This window comes from Monodon monoceros, unplaced genomic scaffold (assembly GCF_005190385.1).
Source record: "Monodon monoceros isolate NGI ecotype Baffin Bay Population unplaced genomic scaffold, NGI_Narwhal_1 Super_Scaffold_7, whole genome shotgun sequence".
Classification (NCBI taxonomy): domain Eukaryota; kingdom Metazoa; phylum Chordata; class Mammalia; order Artiodactyla; family Monodontidae; genus Monodon; species Monodon monoceros.
In genome coordinates, this window is record NW_021703784.1 from 59,535,172 (window position 1) to 59,560,204 (window position 25,033).

The 25,033-nt window shown below is 55.2% G+C and overlaps 1 protein-coding gene across 1 annotated transcript; it reads right to left on the minus strand.

Annotated features, from left to right (window-relative positions):
- Positions 1–242: 242 nt before the first annotated feature.
- Positions 243–21,024, minus strand: DCHS1 (dachsous cadherin-related 1). The gene is made up of 20 exons (XM_029209047.1): positions 19,126–21,024; positions 13,219–13,407; positions 12,897–13,128; positions 12,531–12,767; positions 11,175–12,200; positions 10,760–10,953; positions 10,453–10,549; positions 10,193–10,350; positions 9,158–10,022; positions 8,823–9,062; positions 8,603–8,728; positions 7,615–7,824; positions 5,708–6,586; positions 5,470–5,583; positions 5,087–5,298; positions 4,843–4,997; positions 4,521–4,651; positions 4,122–4,405; positions 3,654–3,792; positions 243–3,322 (listed from the first exon to the last, which is right to left on the minus strand). Exons 1-20 carry the CDS (start codon positions 20,908–20,910, stop codon positions 711–713), a joined length of 9,885 nt encoding a protein of 3,294 aa, XP_029064880.1. The 5' UTR covers positions 20,911–21,024; the 3' UTR covers positions 243–710.
- Positions 21,025–25,033: the final 4,009 nt, after the last annotated feature.

Sequence of the window (25,033 nt, forward strand, 5' to 3'; positions counted from 1 at the left end):
CCACAAGCAAGCCCCTGCTGTCTGCCGTCTTCTGGCCTCCTGCCCACGTTAGAGGGAAAGGTCAACTGCAGAGATGTCATAGCCTCAGGTTGGGCTCGGGCTCCCAGTGCCATCCCCACTCGCTCCCACCCTAGATGCCCCTGTGCCCACCAGCTTCTGTGACTCCTGAGGTGTCCACAGTGTGCCAGGTGGCTTCCCATCATCCCCCCACCCCTACGGCCCCCACAGAACAGAGCCGGACACTGGGTACAAACTGCAGTTTATTAAGGCTCCAGAGTGAGAATTGGCACTTGATTCTGGGCAGGGGCAGGGGTGTCAGTGGAACCCAAAGGAGCTGGGCCCAAACAAGTTAGAGGGACTGCCCCCATTCCCCCTACCCCCCAATAAATAAAGTCTCAGCTCCATCTCAGGGTGCTGGCACAGGGCAAGAAGCCCTCACTGAGGAGGACCCAGGGCTGCTGCCTCCTTCATCATCTTTCTCTCCACACTGGACCCGGCCACAGGTCAGTGCCCAACAGGGCCTCGTGGTGCTGGCGCTCTGACAGGGCCGGGGTGAGACGTGAGACCTGTCCCCACTGGAGGACTCTGGGGTGGGGATCTGGCCTCCCCCGCGGCCAATCATGGTCCGAGGCTGCCCAGGGCAGGCTCAGATGGGGCCTGCATTGGGGACACTGTGCGCATCCCAGGTCGGGGCCCAGCCTGGGCCACAGCTAGATATGCAGCTCCGTGTCATCGGGTGGCTCCAGGCCGGACTCTGCACTCAGTGCTGAGGCTGAGGGGCCCTGGGCCACCCCAAATGGTGAGACAACAGGTGAGCGAGCAGCCAGAGGAGACAGTGAGGGCGAGAAGCTGGGGGACATGGCAGCTGAGGACAGGGAACCTTCATGGCTGATGGGGGAGCGGTGAGAGGCTGGTGGGAAGATGGCCCGGGTTGTAGCCGTGCTGGCTGGCTTGGGGGGCACAGACTTGGCTCCTGGGTGGGCCACGGCAGTGATGAGGGGTGGTGGGTCAATACGGGGAGCCGGGGGACACGGCCGAGCCTCATCCTTGAGCCGGGCGATCTCTGTGAAGACGCTGGCCAGCGGCTGGAACTGAGGGCACCAGCTCAGCAGGTAGTCCCAGTTATAGCTGCCACGGAGCTCCTCCTCCCCAGCCACAATGGCCGTCAGTGCTCCTGCCACACATGGCTTGCCATCTGCTGGAAAGCCATAGTCCCCAGTGGGTGCAGGGCTCAGGCCACAGCCCCCCAAGAAGGCTGTGGCAGCGGCTGGGGGGCCCTCCTCTCGGTACAGAGAGGCCCCTGCACCCGGCAGCAGCAGCCCTGCCTTGCGGCCCTTATACCAGGTGTCGGGGGCAGGTGGCTCGCAGGATGTGTCACTCAGTCCATCTGCGTCCTGCTGGATGCCGGAGTCAGGGCCACGGGCAGCCAGAGAGGAAGCCACACTGGCCACACGGGGGAACTCGTTGATCATGCGGATCTCGTCATCCTCTGCGGCCTCCGCTGAGCCTCGGCCACTTGAGTGTGAAGGGTCCAGGGAGCCACCGCGGGGGTAGGGTCCTCCAGCTCCTGGCCCACCATAGCTGGGGAGAGTCTGGTGATACAGGTGCTCTGAAGGCGGTGGGCTGGGTGGCTCTCGGCCCAGCTTCTGTAGAGAGCCACTGGCCAGGGGTGCTGCCTGTGACATCGGGCCAGGTGCCGCCTCAGCCTTGCGGCTCCGGGCCCGCACCAGCCCTAGGACCAGGGCTGCCAATGCGAGCACCACCACGACTCCCAGGGAGGCCGCCACAGCCCCCACCAATAGCAGGTTGAGGTCAGGTGCCAGGCCCAGCGCAGTGTGGGTGATGTCCACAGTTACGGGCACTGTGGCACTCCGGGAACCAGGCAGAGGCCCCCGTGCTACCACCTCCAGCCTCAGCTCCCGTGGTGCCTCACGTCGGGTCCGGCCCCCACCCCCAGAGGTGCCTGTTCCGCTGCCTGGTGCCCGGCTGTCCACCCGCAGGTACAGGGCACCTGTAGTCTGGTTGATACCAAAATAGGGGGAAGAGGTGGCAAGGGAATAGAGCACCAGGCCATCAGCACCTCCATCCTCGTCTGTGGCCTGCACGTGACCCAGGCTGTGGCCACGCCGGGCACCTTCCGGCACTTGGAAGTGGAAAGCTGGAGCCAAGAATACTGGGTCATATTCATCCTCACCAGTCACCAGCACTGACACAGTGACTGAGGCTGACAAATTCCCAGCATCGGTAGCACCCACCAGCAACTGGAAGCTTCCTGTGTGCTCATAGTCAAAGACCACTCGTGCCCGCAACTCCCCTGTTGAGCTGTTCAGCGCAAATGCCTCACGGCCCTCAGGCCCTGGCCCAGCCTCCAGCAGGTTGTAGCGGAGCCTTCCGAAAGCCCCAGCATCGCCATCAGTCGCATGCAGAGTAGTCACGAGAGTGCCTGGAGGCTGGTTCTCTGCCAGGCTGGTGCTGAGCAAGCTCAGAGGGAAGGCTGGCCTGTGGTCATTCACATCCTGGACCTCGATGGTCACTGGTGCCAGAGCAAAGTGTGCCCCGGCAGGGTCGGCAGCCCGCACGACAAGCTGATGTCGAGCCTGGGTCTCACAGTCCAAGGGGTGGGCCAGTCGCAAGTCACCCGAGCTCTCATCCAGCTGAAAGAGCCCAAAAGGGTCGCCTGAGCTGAGGGTGAAACGCACAAGGCCATGCGGGCCTGGGTCAGCGTCGGAGGCCTCCACGTGCAGCAGCTCGGCTCCAATAGGTGTGTCCTCGGGTACTGCCACACGGTAGGATGCTCGGGTGAAGACAGGTGGGTTATCATTGACATCCAGCACAGTGACGGTGACCGGCACAGCCGAGCTTCGAGGTGGCTGCCCCCGGTCAGCTGCAGCCACAGTTAGATTGTACTGGGTTAGGCTTTCGAAGTCTAGAGGCTCAAGCAACACCAGGCAGCCCAGGGCCCGGGGGCCTAGTCCATCACCCTCCCCAGTCTCAGCCAGCCGGGGTTCCAGCTGGAAGACTCGGCCCCGGTTGCCACTGACAATGCTGTAGTCCACGGCGGCGTGGGTGCGGCTTCCGTCGGCATCTGTGGCCTCCAGGGTGAGCAGGGTGGAACCAGGGGGCAGATCCTCAGTTACTGCCACACGGTAGTGTGACAATGTGAAGCTTGGGGTGTGGTCGTTCTGGTCCTGCAGCTGCACGTGCACTGTGGTGCGTGCGGCCCGAGCCGGCGTCCCATGATCTCGTGCTTCCAGCACCACGTCTACCACTCCTGGCCCTTCATGGCCCAAGGCCATTGTCCCCACTGTTGTGAACAAGGTCCCTGAGATGAGAAGGGAATGAAGAGAAATATGCCATCAGCAGAGGCTGTGGGTGAGCAGAGTGACCCTTCGAGGACTGGGAAATGGCCTCGGAAGTCAGACTCCAGGGAGTGGCCTGTGTGCTAGGAGATTACAGAGGGGCCTCCAGGATTCAGAGAATGGCTTCTAGGCATGCAGTCAGGACAGTGCTTAAAACAGAGACAAAGGGCAGAAAATGTCCTCCCTGGGTCAGAGATCTAGGAGTTAAGAGTTCAGGCAAGAAATTCCAGGAATGAGGTCAAAACATGGCCCAGCACAGTCAAGGATAAGGGGTAGATCCCAGGAAGGACGCACCGTTGTTGGGGTCAACACTGAAGCCCTCAGCAGGGGAAGCCAGGTGGTAGGAGACATGACCATTGGCACCTGAATCCCGGTCAGTGGCAGAGACGGAGAGAATGGCACTGCCTGGGGGTGTGTGCTCAAGCAGCATCACCTGAGGTGTGAGGACAAGGGTTTAAGGCCAAGCATCCCAGCTGCCCACTCAGCCTATGTTCTGGAGCTTGGTCTCATGAGCTCTGCTTGCCATCCGTCCCAGCCTGGAGCCCATCTACCCCTTAGAATTTGGATTGTGCACCTTCCCCCATTTGTGGGCACCGGATGAAGAACCTGCACACAGTTCCCAGGACTTATAAGGCTGGTCTTATATCCCCAAAGATCCATCCCCAAGTCAGTTCTGACATCCAGCCCACCTCAGATACTTCTAGCCTTGTCACTCCCCTCCGTTGTGAACAACCCTGGGCCCAAAGGTGGGGGCGTCAGTACCTGGTAGAGGGTCTGTGAGAAGGCGGGTGCATTGTCATTGACATCCTCCACGAGCACCGTGAGGTTGGCACGGCCCTCGTGAGGCCCGTCATGTGCCAGGAGCTGCAGGTGGTAGCGGTCACGCTGCTCGAAATCCAAGGGGCCCGTGAGGGAGAGGCGGCCACCATAGCGGCCTACACTGAAGGGATCCTGGGGCCCAGAAGGGCTCAGCACATACCACAGTACTGGTCCTGAGTCCACATCATTCCCTGTTACCTGTGCAATCTCTGAGCCCAATAGTGCATCTGCAATACATGGGACAAGTGCGTTTGGCATGGTCCCAGAGGCCCCTGGAGCCCCAGAGTGGGGAAAAGTGCTTCCCTACCGCCCTTTGTACCTCTCACTTTACCCAGTCCTCACCTTCCGACACTCGGAGCTCCCAGGGCTGGGGGATGGTGGGGCGATTGTCATTGGTGTCGATGACCATCACCGTCAGGGTAGCTGAGCCCACCAGGGCTGGGCTTCCTCTGTCTGTGGCCATCAGCACCAGCCTGAACACAGAGCACAATCGGGGTGGGGCCTGGGGATAAGGGAGAACCTTGGGCAGGGATAGGAGGGCTCAGGACAGGCTGGGGGGTGGGGAACTCAAGACGTGGCCTAGGGATTGAAGGGGATTCCATGCGGGGCTCAAAACTGGACGGACCTGGGATGGAGTCTCAGGGTCTACAGACCCAAGCCTCACCGTGTTTCGGCCCAGATCTCACGGTCCAGGATAGCTGTGGTAGTGATAGTGCCTGTGGCTGAGTCTACATGGAACAATCCCCGGGCTGGCTGGGATGCAGCCAGACTGTAGGAGATCTGTCCACTGGGGCCTTGATCCAGGTCATCTGCTTCGACCTGGTGAAAGTAGGAGGCTGCTGGCACTGGGCTGGCCACAGACAAAGTCCGCCCAGCCCTGCCCCCCATCTTCCCATCACACCCCACACCTGCAGCAGGGGTCCCTCCAAGGGCCTGGACTCAGGCAAGAAGGCCACGTAGTGGGGCCGCAGGAAGCGGGGAGCATTGTCATTGGCATCTTGCAGGGTTAGGGTCAGCACGGAGAAGGCAAAGGCTCCTCCACTCTCCGCCTGCAGCACCAGTCGCAGCCGTGGGTTTGCCTCAAAGTCCAGCCCCTCTGCTGAGCGAACCGTGACGGCTCCTGGAGGGAGGTGGAATGTATCACTGACAGACCTCTTGCTTGCCCTAGAGCCTCCTGTCTGAGGCCCGCTACTCAAGGGCAGCATCTCCCCAACCAGAGACTCCTCGGGCCCAAAGAGGACCCCCGCCAGGAGCCCGTCCCCTCACAGAGCCCCCTGCTCCCGCCCCTTACCTGTACTAGGCTGGATGGAGAAGGTCCCTTTCTCATTCCCACTGAGAATGCTGTATGTGATGGGTCCACTTGAGCCCCCTGTATGGATAGCCTTGGGGGAGACAATGGGAGTCCCTGCAGAGGGGATGATATTGGTTGAAATGTGAGCACTAGACTGAGGGAGTCTGGGGACTATTTTTAGTTAGTAACCCCAACCCATCCAGGGATACAAAGCTGGGAGACATGGTTGGGCACCCACCTGGGGGTGCATTCTCACGGAGCATGGCTTCGCTACTAGCCCGGGGAAAGCGGGGTCCACGCTCAGACTCTCCCTGCAGCCCAACAATGACCACACCAGTGGCAGAGCGAGCTGGACGGCCAAGGTCGGTTGCCACGATGAAGAGGACACGATCCTGGGGACCCAGGGATACAGGGGAGCGGGCCACACGGATTTCACCAGTGTAAGAGTCCACAGTGGTGCCAGGAGGTGGTGTGCCTGCCAGCCGGTATAGGATAGAGGCATTGGCACCAGCGTCACGGTCTTCAGCTCGCAGAGTGGCCAGAGCCAGGGTTGGGGTACTGAGGCTAGGGCCTGGGCGGGGCAGGCGCAGCCTCAGGGGACTGGTGGGGAAGGTGGGCGCGTGGTCATTGACGTCGCGCACCATGATGGTGACAGGCACCGTGGTGCTTAGGGGTCCAGCAGCCGCACCATCCACTGCATTCACGGTAAAGGCATAACTGGGACACTGCTCTCTGTCCAGGGCTGCGGCTGTGCGCAATTCCCCAGAGCTGGGCTCCAGCAGGAAGGCTCCTGCTGCACCTGCACCCAGGTAGTAGGTCACGCGGCCATTGGGCCCAGCATCAGGATCATGAGCCTGTAGCTGCAGCAGCAGGGTCCCTGCGGGTGCATCCTCAGGCACCTCCACAGAGTAGGCAGGCACAGGGAAGGCGGGGGCATGGTCATTAGCATCCAGCACTGTCACTGTCACAAACAGAGTAGCACTGAGAGCTGGCTGGCCTCCATCCCGGGCTTCTATCTGCAGCTGGAATGCTGGCTCCACCTCCCGGTCTAGTGGCCTCATGGTGCCAAACTCCCCTGAAGCTAGGTCCAGAACAAAGGCTTCTGATGGGTCCCCATCTGCAGAGAAGGGCATGCACACATAGACATACATGTGTCAGCCCATGGGAGTGGGGGTGATTTACAGGCAACCTGGCAAAGAAAGAGAAAGAGAGAGGGAGAGAGAAAAGAGGGAAAGTGGGATAAAGGCAGAGAAACAAAGAGAAACACAGAAGGTAAAGAAAGATACCGCAAAGTAGCTTTTCTAAGAGTGTGGTCTGCAGACCCCAGGGATTCCCCTGAGACCCTTTTGGGGAGTACATAAGATCAAAACTATTTTCATAGTAATACTAAGACATTGTATGACTTTTTCATTCTCATCAACTCACAAATGCAGAGTGGGGTCCGGATGCCACATGACATGTGATGACATCATGACTTGGATGGTTAATGGAATGTGTGTGCTTGTGTAGTCTTGTGTTTCCCAGAATATTCTAGGTAGAAAGTTTAGAGCATAAATACGTGTTGTTTTCAGAGATTCACTCGTTTTTGCTGGCTTGTGTTCGGTTATACATGCTGTAATCTTTGTAACCTCATTACTGTCCCACAAATTGTTAGTTGAAACCCTAACATTTCCTTGGGCCTACGCAGAAATACGGCAAGTAGTATACTTCATTGGCTTGTTTTGCAATGATATTTTAAAATTTTCTCATCTTTAATGTCAAATATTGTAAATACTGATATAATTTGTTTACTATATATTTTATATATTAAATTATTATTTCACATTTTATTATATCAATAAATGCTGATATCATATAAGCCAAAGTTCTTTACAGTTCTCAAAAATTAAGAATGTTAAGGGTTCCTGAGACGAAAAAGTTTGAGAACAACTGCTCTACAGGGAGAGACAATCAAGAAAGAAAAAGAAAGAAAAGAAACAAAAAGATAAAAAGAGACAAAGAGGAGATCAAGAACTGGAGGGGCACAGAAATAGATGCTTGGAGACACAGAAACATAAAGAGAAGGAAAAGGAGACCCGGGCACGCTGGGTCTGACACAGGCCAACAGGAGTACACCTGGCCAAGTGGGTGCGGGAAGGTTCTCACCCAGGATGCGGTACTGCAGCTGCCCGTTGGCTCCCACATCCGGGTCAGAGGCCCGCAGCGTGGTAAGGGTCTGTGGGTCCTGGCCCTCAGGCACCTCCAGGGAAAGATGGGCACTCCCAAAGGTTGGGGCGTGGTCATTCTCATCCTCCACAGCCACTCGCACTGTGACATGGGTCAACAGCGGAGGCGAGCCCCCATCCCGGGCATACACTATCGGGAAGCAAAATCAGTGAGATCCAGCCTGCTCCCATCCCATGGAGGAATCCACACCACATAGTGTTCACCAGGTGCACACAAAAATCAGAATATGTCCCTCTCTCCACACCCCACAAGCACACATACATACAGGTGGTGGTGTGACAGAAAAGGCACTAAGTGAGGTAACAAAAGATCTGAGTTCAAGTCCCAGCTCTGCCATTTCCAAGTTGTGTTAGCCTAAGCAGGTTACTTAATCGCTTTGGTGCTCAATATCCGCTTGCTCCTCTGTTAAACGGCTGCAGTGTAACCTGAGGGAACCCTAGAGGGCATAGCTGCGACATTATGCATTTGAGAGTTAGTGTGATCACACTGGTGACAGCCTAGACGTCAGTTCAACTTGCACTCTGCCAAACTCTTGACTCCCCAAAAGGATTAAAAATATAATAGAGGGCTTCCCTGGTGGCGCAGTGGTTGAGAGTCCGCCTGCCGATGCAGGGGACACGGGTTCGTGCCCCGGTCCGGGAAGATCCCACATGCCGCGAAGCGGCTGGGCCCGTGAGCCACGGCTGCTGAGCCTGCCTGTCCGGAGCCTGTGCTCCGCAACGGGAGAGGCCACAACAGTGAGAGGTCCGCGTACCGCAAAAATAAATAAATAAAAGAAAAGAAAAGAAAATAATATATATATAATAGAAACTGTGCTGTAAGCTAATAAAATGTATTTTGCGGGTCCTGCCCATGTAACACTGCTGTTTACAGCGCCTCAGGCTTTGGGGATCCTGCAAACGCGCACCTGTTAGATTGATCTCCTCCTGCTCCTCCCGATCCAGGGCCCGAAGAGTTGTAAGAACTCCAGTGTCTGGGTCCAGGGAGAAGCTTTCGCCAGAGATGCCTCCATAAGTCACTTGCCCATTGGCCCCTGAGGAGGGGCAGCGTGGGGGAAGATCAGAGGGTGAATATACCCTTTCTTGACCCAGTCCATCCCTCTTTCAACCCATCCCCCCAGGCCTTACCCAGGTCTGGGTCGGTTGCCCGCAGAGTGAGCAGAGATGTGCCAGGCGGGCTGTTCTCACGCAAGAGGACGCTGTACTCCTGCTGTTGGAAAGTGGGTGCCTCGTCGTTGACGTCGGCGACACTGACAGTCAGGAGCTGCGTGGCTGAGCGCGGCGGGGAGCCGTGGTCGGAGGCCACCACAGTCAGCACGAACTCAGCTCGCTGTTCACGGTCCAGGGACCGCACCACGGACAGCGCTCCTAGTTGAGCGGTAGGGCGGGTTGGAAGGTAACCTCAACACTCGCCCCACATCAGCACCCTCCTCGTCCCCACCCCCACCCCCGGCCCAACTCACCGGTACTGGGGTGTAGCCGGAAGTAGCCGTCCCCGCCAGCTGCCAGGCGATAGGACACGCGTGCAGCCTCGCCCAGGTCCGGGTCCCGGGCTACCACGTGCAGCGCTGCGGGCCCCGGCGGCTGATCCTCAGAGAGGCGCACACGTGAGGGCGACGCAAAGACCGGAGCGTTGTCATTCTCATCCGTGACAAAGACGCGCGCGGAAACGCGTGCTGCGCGGCGGCGGCTGGCATTGGCAGGCCGGTCGGTGGCTTCCACGAGCAGCAGCAGAGCGGGAGTGGTCTCCCGGTCCAGGCCTCTCGGGGCGCTGAGCGCCCCGGTGCGTGAGTCCAGGCGAAGCGCGGGCACGGGCGGCTCCTGGCGCAGCAGACGGTAGCGCACGTCGCTGTTGGGGCCCGGGCCGTCGGCGTCCGACGCGCGGAAAGTGTACAGCGCCGCCCCCGGCTCTGGGTTCTCCGGAAGCGCCAGAGCCAGCGGGTCACGCGCGAAGGCCGGCGCATGCTCGTTCTCGTCCTGCACGCGCACCTGCACTCGCAGCAGCCGCGCGCCCGCGCCTCCCGGCCCCTCGGCGCGCACTGTGAGCGCGCGCCACGCCGGGCCCGCCTCGAAGTCCAGGGGCCGCGCCAGGTACAAGCGCCCGGAGGCCGCGTCCAGCGCGAAAGTGCCCTCCGGGTCCGCGCCGCCCACCAGTGTGTAGGTGAGTGCGCCCACTCCCGCCGACTCTGGCGGCGCCACCGAGCCCAACAGAGAGCCGGGCTGGAGGCCCTCGGCTGCTGTCACGGTCAGCACGACAGGCACAGGTGCGGCTGGGTCTGGGTCTGAGGGTTCCGGCGGAGGCTCAGCCGAGCGAGCTGAGGGAAGCACCTGTTGTGGACCCAGGAGGGAGTACGGAATCAGGCGGACCCATGTAAAAGGGAATCTGGGCTGGCCTGCTGAGTAGCAGGAAGGGCGGTCAGAGTGGCCTGACTAGAGGAGAGGGTGCCCACACTGGTGACCAAGGAGACGTGGACAGATTGGAGGAAGGGCAGCCATACCTGCACCAGCAGCTGGAGGCTGGAGCTCCGAGGGGGGCTGCCTTGGTCGTGAGCACTTAGCGTCAGCACATAGTGAGGCCGCTCTGCTCGGGTCAGGGGTGCTGCAGTGAGCAGCTCCCCTGAGTGAGGGTGCAGAGAGAAGAGCTCTGAGCCAGGACCTGGGGACAGGCAGAGGAAGGGCGAGGCCTTGGGTTCCAGAGCTGGGCATGTCATGAGGGCCTGCCAGCACCCACCAGCTCCCTTCTCTCCGGCCCCCGTACCAGTTAGCATGTACAGGATTGTTCCATTCTCCCCCTCATCCGGATCCCTGGCCTGCAGAGTTGTCACCAGTGTTCCTGGAGGCACACCATCTGGTACCTGTGGGAACACAACTCATCTACAGTTGTCTCCTTCCTGTTCTTGAGACAACTCAGGATGGAGTTCCCATCACCTATGTTCAGGCAGAGCCCCGTTTTTGCTCTCAAACCTGTTCCAAGACGCAGACTCTCTTACTTACACCTACAGTTCTAAGCAGAGACCCACACACCCTCTTACTTCTTCAGGGCAGAGTACTGCAGCTTCACATACCTGTACGGGGAGGCCCCCACCAGCAGCCCCTGAAGCCTGCAGGAAGGTGGGGCTGTTGTCATTGAGGTCGAGCACTGCAATGTGTATGGTGCCTGTGACACTGCGGGGTGGGCTCCCCCCATCCTGCACCTGCACCAGGAGCTGGTAGCTGCTCTGCCGCTCACGGTCCAGAGTTTGGAGTGTGGTAACCTCTCCTGGGAGTGCAGGACAGACAGAGATCATGTATGGGGTAGCTAGGGATGCAGAGCCTGAGGTCCATGAGAGGCTGGGGTTTGGGGAGTGTGGAAGGGAATGCCCAGGTAAAACTCTAGCTCAGTCCTGGTCCTCATGGCCAGGCTCTGGGGAGCGTGTCTGGGTGCTCACCCAGTCAGAGGATGAGGCTATGGGGTCTCAGATTTTGGGTCCCAGTGCTCACCAGTCTGGGGGTGGATGCGGAAGGCCTTGCTGTCTTCTGACAGCTGTCGCAGGCTGTAGGTCAGACGTCCATTGGGTCCTGAGTCTCGGTCAGTGGCAAAGACCCGGCCCACACTGGTCCCTGGGGGCTGGTTCTCAGCCACAGCCAGGAAGGTGGGCTCCTCAGACAAGCGGGGACTGTGGTCATTCTGGTTGAGGATGCTGACCCTCACGGTGGCTGTGGCTGTCTGCTGCCCCAACTCAGCTTTGGACCCAGACACTGCCATTACTTTCAGTGTGTATAACTCCTGGGCCTCACGGTCCAGTGCTGCTCGCACCCATAGCCACCCAGTCTGTGGCTCCAGGCCAAAGGGGCTACTTGGCCCATCTGCTGCAAGGCGGTAGGTGACAGGGCCCCCATCTGGTGCTCGAGCCTGCACTTGCAGGACTTGAGTTCCAGGGGTGGTGCCTGAGGGCAGGTCCACACGGTAGGTGGGGCTGTCGAAGTGGGGAGCCAGCCCACGGGTCCCCAAGTCCTGTACCACCACCCGCAGTCGAAAGTGGCTGGTGCGGGGTGGGGAGCCACCATCCCGGGCTTCCAGCTCCAGTTCATGGGCTGGCCCCCCTGGAGGCCCCAGAGGTCCCATAAGCAGTATGTGGCCTGTGGTGGGGTCCACAGTGAAGGCCCCACCACCCCCAGCAAGCAGGGTAAAGGTGACTCGACTGTTAACGCCTGAGTCGGGGTCCAGAGCCCGCAGTGTATAGATGGGAGTCCCTGGGGCAGTGCTTGGCGGCAGCAACACCGTGTCTTCAGGTGCAAGGAAGGCAGGGGAGTTGTCATTCACATCATCCAGCAGCACACGCACCCGAGCTACGGCGAAAGCCGGGGGCACTCCACTGCCTGCCCGTACCTCCAGCTCTAGCACTGGTCCCAGCAGCTCCCGGTCCAGAGCTCGAAGCGTTTGTAACAGCCCTGTGGCCCCATCTAGGGAGAAGAGTCCTCGGGGATCCCCACCTGATAGGGTGAGGGTCACAGGCCCCAGGCGACCTAGGGAAGAGGAAAGAAGGGTCAGAAAAGAGATGGGGGGCACCTATTGAGTTGGAGCCCAGACTCTGATCCCCAAAAGGGCTAGGCAGTGCCCACACCTGGGCCTTTCGAAGTATTAGGGGGAGGGGCAGGTGTTGGCAGAGAAGCTGGGTGGCACCAGGGTGATATTCATGTACCTGGGGATGAAGCAGAGTGCCTGTACCATGCCCACGGAGGTGGCAGGGATTGGAACCAGAGTGTTTTGTATTGGGGCTATCAGTGGTGTGATACTCGAGGGTTATGTTGGGGTGTCTGGGTATGGCACCAAATGGATATAATGATAAGTGATACCTGATGGATTGTGTGCTTGGACTACACCCACACTGGTGCCTGGTGCCACATCCTCTGGCACAGAAAAGACATACTGTAGTTGCTCAAATACTGGTGGTATGGGAGTTCCAGGCACAATGCTGATGTTGACTCGGGCACTGGGCTCTGCCTGCAGGCCACCTCCATCCTGAGCCCCGATCTCCAGCTGCACCACGGAATTGGCCCGTCTGGCCAAGGGCCAGGCTACCGTCAACAGCCCTGGGAGGAGGGAGAAGTGGAGATGTATAAGGAAACAGAATAGAGCTGGAAAGGTTGGGGGGTGGGGGGCAGGCAGTACTTCATTTAGGCAGATGGGGAGGCAAGCCCTGGGAAGGTGAAGATCCTCACCTGAGTGCTCATCCAAGGCAAACAGTGGGGGGCTATTGCCAGCCAGGATGTGGTAGGAGAGTCGCCCATGGGGTCCCTGGTCAGGGTCATGGGCACGCACCCTCAGCACAGCTGTGCCTGGTGTACTGTGGGCGCTCAGACTGGCAGCATACTCCCGTGGATAAAACTGAGGTGGGTTGTCATTCTCGTCTGACACAAACACCTTCACATACACCATAGACTTGAGGCCTCCCTGGTGAGACATGCAGCCATTAAGTCAGGTGGCCCTTGATTGGCCCCGGTGAATGCCCTACCCCAGTCTGCCCACAGACTGTCCACTCACCCCATCCACAGCTGTCACTGTGAAGTCGAAGCTTGAGGGCCCCTGATCGCGATCCAGGGTCCGGGTCGTGCACACGTCGCCACTGTGGGCATCGATGCGGAATGGGGGAGACCCCGAGGCCCCAAGTCCGGCACCCAAGGAATAGGAGAGGTGGCCAAATGGGCCACTGTCTGCATCTGTGGCTGTCACCTGGGGAGAGGCTGGGGTGAGTAATGCCCCATCTTTTTGTCCAGAAAAGCCATAACTAAGTGGCAACTGGAAGGAGCAGGCCCTGGGCCAGTTGGTGCCCAGAGTCTTGGGATGGTGGACACACAGAAGGGACTAGTAGGACACGGGCCAAAATCCAAACCCAGCTCAGACCTCACCACTTGCGTTAGGTTCCTGTGAGACTCTGATCACAACATTTTTGTCAACTGGTCAATATAGAACTTTGTTTTATGTGTGTTTCTGTTTAAAGGCACCTTATTTAATATATATTGTTGGTTCATTAACACTGAATTCATGGCCAATGGCACAACTCATAACTAAATGAAACTTATCTAACACATGTATTTTCTCCATAAGGCACAGCACAGCCTTCTTGTGTTTAGGAAAACAGACATCACTTCAGCACTACAGTTGGGGGCAATTTTATACAGCAAAATCACCAAACAAAAAGCACAAAAATGCAAAAAACGTGGCATTAAACAGACCACGAAAAGGACCCTTGTTTACCATATAAGAGCTGTAACATGAAGGCAGAGCTTTGCCTTGTTCGACCTCAGCCGGGAATGTGCTTGTTGAGAGACTTGAATTTTCCATCCTTCTGCACATGTCCGGGAATGACTGTGAAAGCTCCACGAGTATTGATTCAAGGGTTACAAATAGATTTTAGAGAGTTGGCGAATTCACAAATACAGAATCTGCAAATGATGAGGACCAACTGTACTTAAAAGGAGAGCGCTAAGGGCTGTGATAGCAAATTCCAGGTGGGTCACAGGGAGTTAATAACCATCGCCAAGTCTCATCATCACTCCAGTCAGAGAACTGGCTGACCGACAGAGTTATTGAGACTGACGTTATAGGCCTGCTCTTTATTGAGTTTGGTTATAAAGTGGGATCTGATTGGTACTCAGATCTGGTAACTGGAGTGATGAGGATCTGCACTATGAATTTATGGGATGTGGCTCATGCACCTTTAGCATCCCTTCATCTCTTAAGCCAACCTCATTGGAAATGAGAAAGGGAGAACTGCAGGTCTATAGGAAAATACCGAGGTCGTTAAGTTCCAGGGGCTCCCCAAAACTAAGAAATAGGGGAAGGTTTTCCTGGTGACTTCTCAGGCATCTCCCAGACTGGCTCAGGAAGAGTTTATGACTGGACACCAATGTCAGGAGCCTCTGAACATTTCAGAGCCAGATCAGCAGGAGACACCATTCCAAAAGCTTCTGAGCCTAGGACAGGGCCAGGCACACAGTAGGTACTCTATGTATATTTGTTCATTGAGTAAACAGACATTCAGATTGCCCTGCCTTACAACAAAAGCTTCTTTCAAACTAAGTTCTATAAATTGGGTGCACATTAGGCCCTCAGTAGTGGGTTAGCTGGTGCAGACTGCTGTAGCTTGTGACAAAGTACTCTTTGTGGCTACATGGGCCTCAGGGTCATGATATGCTGCAAAAGGAAGCTGGAGAGTTCCCCTTTCTTGGCCAGAAAATGTTGCTCAGAGAGAAGCCTAGCCAAGGACTTCTGATCGTTGCCCGGGCCTTTGACAGAAGTGATTTGTGCCATTGTTTACCCTCCTGAGAGACACTAAGACCTTGCCATGCTGAACCCTGGAAACAGCTCCTGCCCCAACTCTTTACTATGGCTGTGGGCCTGGATATCCCAAGAGACAAACTTCCCCCTGGATCAGTCTGGCGGGCTGCAGCACAGCTGCCGCACCGTCTCCAGAAGCTGTTAAAGACCTCTGCCCTCTGACCCGCTGCAGGAAGAAAGCAATAAATAGTGGTCAAGAGAAGTTGTCAGGAAGTGACCCCAAAAGGCGCAGGGGCCGTTGACTGGAAATGACCAAGGCAGAAGTGAATTTTCTGGCCTGTGCAGCCCCTGCTCAGAGGTCCTAGTGCAAATGCAGTCTCCAGTTTCAGCAGGCTCTCAGCCTTGCTACATAGTCCAACCTTGGTCAGCTCCCACTTCCAGCTCTGCCTGAAAGCTGTAACTAACCTCATCTCTCTCCTCTTGTCCCCACCCCACCCCACCCCTAGCTCTCATCACATGCACTAGTGCAAGGAGAAAATAAAGACCCTCATCTGTGAACTCTCTAAAATTCCTAGCAGACCACAAACTTACTTCATCTGCCCCATGCTGACCTCCTTCCAGGTGTCCCTCCTGCTTTGACACTTTGACACTGTGCTCTCCTGCTTCTCCACCCACTGCTTCCCCACTCCCAGCCTCCCTCCACCTCTCCTTACTCTGTCTGTTATACACTGTTGTTCTCTGGAATCTTTCCTTGGCCTCTTCTCATTCTGCACACGCTCAGGGCCTTCTCTTCCACTGCTGTGGCTTTGACCCTCATCTGTACTTTGACCCAGACCACTCCTCTGTGCTCCAAACTTGTACATCCAGATGCCTGCTCAACATCTCCACTTGGACGTCCCACAGGCACCTTAAATCCAACCTGTCCTAAACTAAACTCATGATAATCCCAACCCCTCTCTAATGATTCCTCCATCCACGCAGTTGCTCGAGCCAGAAATGTGTTCTTCCCTTTTCCTCTCTTGGCATATCAATCAAGCAGGGACTAAGTAAATCCTCATTATCCCTCCTACTTGTCTGTTGCTCTCCATCACCATTATCACTGTCCTGACTTGGGCCTGAGTCGTCTCTCCCCTGGACTACTGTAGCTCCCTTCTCATAGGCGTCTGACCCTCCGATCTGTCCTCCATACCAGGACTTCTCAACCTTGGCATGACTGACATTTTGGATCAGATAACTCTTTGTTGTGGTGCTGTCATGTGTATTATAGGATGTTGACAGCATCTCTACCCACTAGATACCAATAGATCCCACCAGTTGTGACAACCAAAAATGTCTCTAAACATTGCCAGATGTCCCCTCCAGAGGGCAAAATCACCAGCCGTTGTGAACCACCGCTCTACACTAACTAATAAAAGCATCTTTTGAGAAGACAAATATCATATTATTCCTCTACTCAGATATCTTCAGTGTCCCCGAAAGAAAAATGCTCAAACTCCTCGGCTTGGCTTGACTCCTCACTGTCTGGCCTCCTGCAGTCTCATCTCCCACTCTTTCATCTCACACCTTAAATTCCAGAGATACCGAGCCACTTGTAGGCCCTTGAACGAGTCAGACAAGTCAAGCTCTTCCACTTCTCTCTGCGTGTCACCTCTGCTTCAACCCTTCCCTTATCTCGTCCCCTCATCAGCTCCTGCTCATCTTTTAAGTCTCAGCTCAAAGGTCCTTTCTTTTGAGAAAACGTTCGAACTGCCCATCTGTACCTCATGAATATCCCCATATAGAAGCTTTTATTATTGGAATAAAACTGTTTCTCTGCATATGAATCTCACCTCTAGACTATAAACTCCATGAATTAGGTAGTGGTTACTCAGTCATTACTGTGTTCTGTGTCCCTAATACAATGACAGGCACGTGGCAGATACTTGATAAACGAATACTGAATGAATCAAATATTAAGACTTCTTGTAACAGTTATGAACACCCAACGGTCATTTTTACCCCTGCTTCCCTACGATTACTACTAGTAAAAACTCCAGGAAAGCACCTGGAGAGATGCCCTCTTGCTTCAGGCACTAGTGAGGAGGGAAGACGTTTGGAAGCCACAGCCCATTGGTCCTGGGCCAAGAGGGAGAGTAAACACATGGGAGAGTGGGTGGGAGCTGGACAGCAGTAGGCAGGCAAGTACCCAGAGTCTGGCCAGACAGGAGGTCAGCCAGGCCTAGGCACTGGCTTGAAAGTCTAGGCCAACAGGCAGCTCCTAGAAAATGCTCAGGGATCTGCTGGACTTCTGAGACATAAAGACTTCAAGCACGAATCTCCTAAGAGACCACTCTGCCTCCAGTCTCCTCTCCTGCATCCATATTCCATGGGGCAGCCAAAGCAATCTTTCCAGAAGACATATCAGATTTGCCTAGAGCCTCTCAATGGCTCCCTGTGATTTCTAAAATAAAGTCAAAGCTTGTCAGCTGGTCCCTGTCTACTCGCTTGTCTCACCTCCCCATAACTCTTTCTCATCAGCACAGTCGAGGCCAACTTGAACAATGCAGTTCCATGAACACATCATGATGTTCTGTAGCTCTTTCTGTGGCCTTGGAGTCCCTGTCCTCATACCCCATGTTATCCACTTGGCAAAGTCTCATTGCTTCTGCAAAGGTCTGCCTCTAGGCTTCCATAGCACCTCATATGCAGCCTGATGCATTACTAGTTACTGGTGTGTCTCCTTGCCTAGACTGGGACTGGCCTGGGAATAAGACTGTTTCCTTTCTTTGTTCTCAGGGCCCAGCAGAGTGCCAGGCTTACAGTGGGTAAGTTAATTTTTGAATGTATCACTTACCATTGATCTAATCTCTCTTTCACCCTTAAAGCAAGTTAGCTTCCCAAAAAAAAAAAAAAAAATACAAAAATGGGACTTCCCTGGTGGTCCCAGTAGTTAAGACTGTGCACTTCCATGCAGGGAGCACGGGTTTGATCCCTGGTCGGGAACTAAGATCCCATATGCTGTGTGGCACGGCCAAAAAACAAACAAACAATCTGTAGTGAGGAGGGAGGGATGAATAGGTAGAGAACAGAGGATTTTTAGGGCAGTGAAACCACTCTCTATAATACTATAGTGTATGTCATTATATATGTCAATTATACATATACTTTATACTTTTGTCCAAACCCATAGAATGTACAACACCAAGAGTGAACCCTAATGTAAACTATGGACTTGGGTGACAATGATGTGTCAACGTAGGTTCATCTGTTGTAACAAATGTACCACCCTGGCATGGGATGTTGATAATGCGTGAGGCTGTGAGTGGGGGCATGGGGTATATGAGAAATCTGTACCCTCCACTCAATATTGCTATGAATCTAAAACTGCCCCCAAAACATAAAGAAAAAAAAAACAAAAAACCAAATTTGATTATGCCTTTTCTGCCTCAAAGAAGTTCAGTGACCTCTTTTGCCTTCCAAGTAAAGCCCTAACCCTTCATGGCTTGGTGTCCAAGGACTTCTGCAGTTTGGCCTCAGCCTGCCTCTCCAGTTTCATGCTCCACCCATCTCCTCCAAGCCTGACTTGCGGGAAGTCTGTGGCCCCCACAGCCTGTCCAGGGCTCCTGCCTTTTCCTCTGAGGTCTTCCTGCTCTGGACATTGGGATCTCACTGGATACTTCTTGTCTCTCATCCTCGTGCCTGAGCCCAAGTGTCCCATCAAGGCTCAGTTCCAAGGGCAGGGATGGGGGTGTATTCCAGGACACCTCAGCACTAGACTAGGGTTGGAGAGCTCTGTAAATGCTGGCATCTCCTTGGGGAACAGGAGCCACATGGGTGTGCAGAATCTCCGTCTCTGCCCTGCAGAACAACTTTGAAACTTTAAAGAGTCCTCTCTCATTTCCTGCCACCACAGGACACATTTTCTCTATATCCAATCTTAATTCTCTCAACTGCCAAGATTACCCGGCTCAGCTCTTGTACCCTGCTTTCTCATCTTCTCATTAATTCTCACCCTCGGCACAGACCGTGCAGCTCATCGCGCAGGACCGAACCCTCTGGCATATGTCACCATCCACAGATGGCACCTGCAAGGCTTGGTTCCTGCTCTGAGGTCCCCTGTGACCCTCTGATCCACTCCTGCCCACAGAATCATCCTGCGCCGGGGCGGGGGGTGGGGGGCGGCTTACCCACCTGCAGGAAGCAGGTTCCGGGCTGGGTGCCCTCAGGCAAGGAGGCATTGTAGAAAGTCCTCTGGAACTGCGGCTCATTATCATTCACATCCTGCAAGGCCACACTCACTGTGGCAGAGGAGATGAGAGGGGGCAAGCCCCCATCCGTGGCCACCACAATTAGCTGCGGCTGTGGTTCCAACTCATAGTCCAGTGAAGCAGCTGTGGTGATGATGCCTGAAGTGGGGTCGATGGAGAACCAGCGGGTGTGGGCACCTGGGGCCAGGCTATAGGTGACCTGACCGTTGGTGCCCTGGTCAGGATCCCGGGCCATCACTCGCACCACGAAGCTGCCAGGCAGCGCAACCTCAGGCAGGGGCTCGGGCCGGTAGAGCTGGCGGTCAAAGGCAGGGGCGTTGTCGTTGACATCAGTGACATGCAGCACAAAGGCAGCCTCGGCTCGCAGCGGGGGTGAGCCTGAGTCTGTGGCAGTAACTCGCAAGTTATAGGCATCCCTTTCCTCTCGATCCAGCTGCCGAGCCACGCACACCAGGTAGATGACGCTGTCCTGGGTGCTGAGCGCAAAGTGGCCCTCTCCACCTTCCAGGGACACATTGACATGGGCAAAGTCACCATCATCTGGGTCTGACACAGAGATTCGAGCAACAAGCTGGCCAGGGGGGGCAGCCTCAGACACTCGGGGGGAGCCATCCGCACTCAGGAAGATGACAGTCATAGAGGGCTGATTGTCATTGGCATCTCGCACGTGCACGGTCACAAAGGCCGAGCCCAGCTCAGGGTGAGCCCCTCCATCCCGTGCCTGTACCACCAGTTCATGGACCCGCCGTTGCTCGAAGTCCAGTGGCCGCTCCAGCCTCAGCAGCCCCGTGTGTGCGTCGATGGAGAAGGGCCCGTCACCCTCGCTCTGCCTCCGGTTGATCTCATAAGTTACAGCCCCATTGGCACCGGCATCGGCATCGGAGGCATACACCTGCAAGACAGGACTGCCGGGGGCCAGGCTCTCGGACACCACAGCGTGGTAGCGGCTCTGATTGAAAGCTGGGGCATGGTCATTGATGTCCAGCAACGTCACGTCCAGTAGGGCCTGGGCCCTCCGGGGTGGTGAACCACCGTCGTAGGCCTCCAGTTGCAGCATGTAGTGTGAGCGGTTCTCTCGGTCCAGCTCCCCGGTAACTACGAGCTCAGGCACTGGGGCCCCATCTGGACCGGGACGTGTCTCCAGCCGGAAGGTCTCTCCAGCCCCATCACCAGACAGCGCATAGCCCTGGGTTCCTAGGCGGCCAGCGTCTGCATCACGAGCAGGCTCCAGTGGGTAGCGGGTGCCGGGAGCGGTATGCTCAGGTATCTGCAGGACAGCTCGAGCCTGTGGGAAGGCTGGAGCGTGGTCATTGATGTCAGCCACTCGCACGGTAACTTCCACGGTGGCGCCATCAGGAGTGACTGCAGTGAAGCGGTAGCGATCCCGCCGCTCGCGGTCCAAGACCCGGGCTGTACGGACCACCCCGCTGTGTTCGTCAATGGCCAGGTCTGTGCCCACACCGCTGCCCTCCTGGGCGGAGATGAAGTACATGGGAGGTGCTGCTGTGCCCGCTGGAAGCCCTGCACTGATGTCCCCGATCAGTGTGCCCGCTGGCTGCTCCTCGTCAATCTGCAGGTCCAAGCTCCCAGCCTGGCCCCAGGCGCCCGGCACCCCCGCGCCCAGGAGCAGCAGCAGTGATAGCAGGGGTAGGGGCCTGGGGCTCTGCATGCCTGGGCAAGAAGGTGCAATGCCCCGCTCCTTCTGCATGGCAGGGGCAGTCCAGCTGTGGCTTGGGCTCCAGCTCCAGGCCAGGCTCCGGGCCCAGCTTGATCTCAGGCTTTGGATCAGATCCAACTTGGACCCTGGCTCCAGCTCACGATTCCTGGCCTGGGAGAAAATCGGAAGCAAAAAGGTCATGATGGGGGAGGAATCAACCGTCCAGGCTGGGGTCTAGGCCACACCAGGACTCAAGCATGCTCAGTGCCCCCGCAGGGCCCTTGTGCTGCCTCACACCGTCTGGGGCCCAGGAAGCTCCTCAGGACCCACTCCAGTCTTTACCTGGCAGGTCCCATCCCACTCTGATTCCTGTCCCCCCTCCACCCCCCAGCAGATTGTTTTTTCCTATTGTTCAGACCTAAATGCCTTCAGACTCCCTTCCTTCCATCTGTAGACTTAAACGTGTGGCCAATTCTTTCTCATTTCTCTTCTCATCCGGGATTAATACCTCAATAATCATGTGCTTGGCAACCTCACCCGAATCTCAACAATGTCCTCTCTGCCAGAGCCTTCTACCAACATTTAACTATGCTGACGTCTCTCTCTCTTTCTCTCTTCTCTCTCTCTCTATAATATATATATAATCTCTTTCTCTCTCTCTATATCTATATCTATATCTATATCTATATATATATACCTTTAGCCCTACTTCCCTCTCTATTTAACAAGAGATTGAGCACCTATTATGTGGAGGCACTGGAGACACCTCAGAGAATAAAGGAAACAGTCCAGGAATTGGACAAGTAATTAGAAGTGTGATAAGGACTGTGAGGGAGAAGTGCCGGGAGCTGTGAAGGCATAGATATAGGAGGGGCTTACCACAGTCAGGGAGTCAGGGAGTGCTTCTCTGAGGAAGCCACATTCAAGTCAGGATCTACTTAATGTAGGTATTTGCTAGACAATGGTGGGCGGAGAAGGGGGATACAGAAACATTCAGAAGAGGGAACTGAATGGGAGGCTTAGAGTCCGCAGTCAAGAAAGGGCTGAGGGTGTCGGGGCAGGTAGGGCACAACGTGTGTGAGGTGTAGAGTGCTGAGGCAGAAGGTATGAAATGGGGCAGGGGCTCGTAGGCCATACTGATGATTCTGACTTTATGCCGGGGACAAATGGAAGCCGTGAAAGTATCTTAAGAGTGGGTGCTGCAATATGGCTTACGTCTTGTGAAGATCTCTATTGCTGCCCCTTTGTAAACAAGGATCACACAGATGGGAAGGTTATCTTAGGACAGCCCTTGTAACACACTTGGGGGAGTCCAGGTGAGGGTGAATTGACGGTGAATTGTATGAGTGTTAGCAATGAAAATGGGGAGAAGCGGATAGCTCTGCGGGACGTTTCGCAGGTAGAACAGGCAGGACTTGATGATGGCTTGAGGCAGGGGATGAGGGAGTGGGAGGAGTCACGGATGATGGGCAGATTTCGGGCCTGAACCATCAGCTGGACCAAGGCAGCCTTAACTGGCCAGAGAGAGAGACAGAGAAAGAAATCCAGGGAAGGGCGATGCCTCTGTGGCTAAGGGAGCCAGGGCTTCAAATGCTGCTGACGTTCAAGAAGGAGGAGGCCTAAAGCCCCATGAAGGCCTTTAAGGACCGAGTGAGAGCAGAATCCGTGGAGACGTTGCCCTCTCTGAAAGGTTTGTTCACTTCCTCCAATTTCTCACCTCTCACCCCCTCCTCCATCTACACAGAGAGTCTTCCTCTCCTGTGACACTGCTTTCACTAAGCTTCCAGTCATCGCTGTACTCTACATCCGATGGACACATTTTTATCTCCTTGCTGGATCATTCTGGAACACTGAAACACTGATCACTGGCTTCTTGAAGCCTAGCCCTCCTGGCCTCCCATGGTGACCCCCCACCTCTTGCTTCCATTGTACTTCTGTGTCCACTCTTCAGTCCCCTGGGCAAGTTCTTCCTCTGCCCTTAAAAACTGGTGCTCCTCAGGACTCAGTCCAGGGCCGCATGTTTTCCCACTTACCACACTGCCTGGGTGATCTTAGCCACTCCCGTGCCTTCAATTCAAATGTATCAGTCATCTTCTGTACCGTCTATTTGCTGATGACTTTACAATCTCCAGCTCTGGAGAGCACTGGAGACACATGTCCAGCCATACAATGGACTTCCTTACAATGTATTCCCAACCTTCACCTCAACCTGATTTTCTTCCTCCATTCCCTTTCCTGTGAACAGCACCACCGCTCAGAAACTCTCCTTGCTTTCCTTGCTTTTCTTCAGTCCTGATTTCCAATTAGTCTTCAAAACCTGACCATCTTAACTAGACATGTTTCAAGTCTGCCCTTTCCTGTGTTTTCACACTGTTGCTGTCCCAGTCCAAGCACTGTCATCCCTCTTTTCGATTCCTGCCACAGCCCTTTACTGGTCCCCATGCCTCCTGGATTGGACCCTCTGATCCATGTCCGCCTGACCAGAGCTATCCTCACAACTCTCACCAAACCAGTCGCGACAAAAGGCTTCCACTGGTTTGCCATCACTGACGGCAGAAAACTGCTGCCCATTATGGACAAAACAATGCAGATGTACCTATACCCAAACTGTCTGCAGTTTCACGGGTTCAGGGACACTAGGTATAGAACTTCTCTTCGCAAGACAAAGCCCAACCTCCTTAATATATCTTACTGACCTGAGCCCTGCCAACCTCTCCACTGTGCCCCACATTCACCTTCCCCCACTGCACCCTGCATTCCAACACTAAACCCATCACCCGATCCTTCCCAACTCCTTGCCTTGTATGTACCATGCTTTTGTCCTAAGATATCCTTTAAAAGTCCTGTCCAATTGGCCATCCCCTACTCAAACTTCAAGATCCCATTCAAACATCCTGTCTTCTGTGGACTCTTCTATGATATCTCTCTGACCTCCCTGCAGTGCCTACGGTATCCCCTACTGGGCTCTCACTGCTTTAGATGCACACTGACAATAAATTGCACAGCAGCCCTGATTTGTTCATGTGTCTGTCCATCACACCCCTCCCCCTACACTGAACTGAAAGCTCCTTGAGGACAGCAGCTTGAGGGTCTTAGTTAGTTTCTGGTTCTCCAGCAGTTCCTAGAGGTATCACGAGAGCAGGCAATCAGTGCTGAACAAATGTGCAGAACCTCATAACTGCACACCACCCCCCTCACCTACTGACACAGGGAGAAACGTCCCTGGACACGCCAACTCAGACAACACACACAGACACGTGTGAGCCCGTGCCCCTGAGGCACCATGGTCAGGAGTGTGGCTGTAGAAATGGCTGCAGAAGTGTGTCCTTTGGTCTTTCTAGATTTGCTCTGCTCTAGGACTTCCTGTCCTCCCAGGGGATGAGAGTTTCTGACCCTCTACTTACACTTCCAACCCCAATGTCTCCCATCTGTGTGAGGCAATGAAAAGAGCTGGGACTCTGGAGTTTGAGCTGGCTTTGAGTCCAATCTGAGTGTTATTTTCCTAATCTATATAATGGCCATGTTAATGCCTACTTTGTGGGGTTTTAGGAGAATTACAGGCAATGGAAACAAGGAGCTCAGAGTTGGGCATTTGGTAGATGCTCTCTCCTCGGTTCCCAACACCATCCTTGGCTTCAGAGTTCTTGGATTTACTAAGACCCCTCTCCCCAAGGCTCAAGTCTGTGAAGTCTGTGGAGCTTCCACATGGAATAACAGATCAGAGGAATTCAGAACAAGAAGGTCAGAGTAAACACAGGCCTGACTCAGAGAGGGGAGAGGCTGTGTGTAGAGAGATGGTGCAGTGGCCAGGGCAGGGATCTAGGCCTAGAGACTGGGTTAGGAGTCAAGGGTTAAGAATTGGTCCCATTCATTTAATCAGTCAGTGGAGAGAAAGCAGAGTGGGGATAATGGATAGTGAGGTCAATGTACTTCTTACATTCTATGTTAGGATTCTTTGTCCCCAACCCAGAATGTCAGCTGTTTGAGGGCCAGGACTGTATCTCATTCACCTTTGTGTGTAGCACAGAGCATGGCACATAGCACATGATCAACACATTTTCTGAATGAAAGGATGTATGAATGGTATGAGATAAAACTCAGGTGAATGATCAGCCTTGAGGAGGAGGGATTCAGGCCCAGGCAGGTGTCCCTTCTCCCAACCCGTGTAGACCCT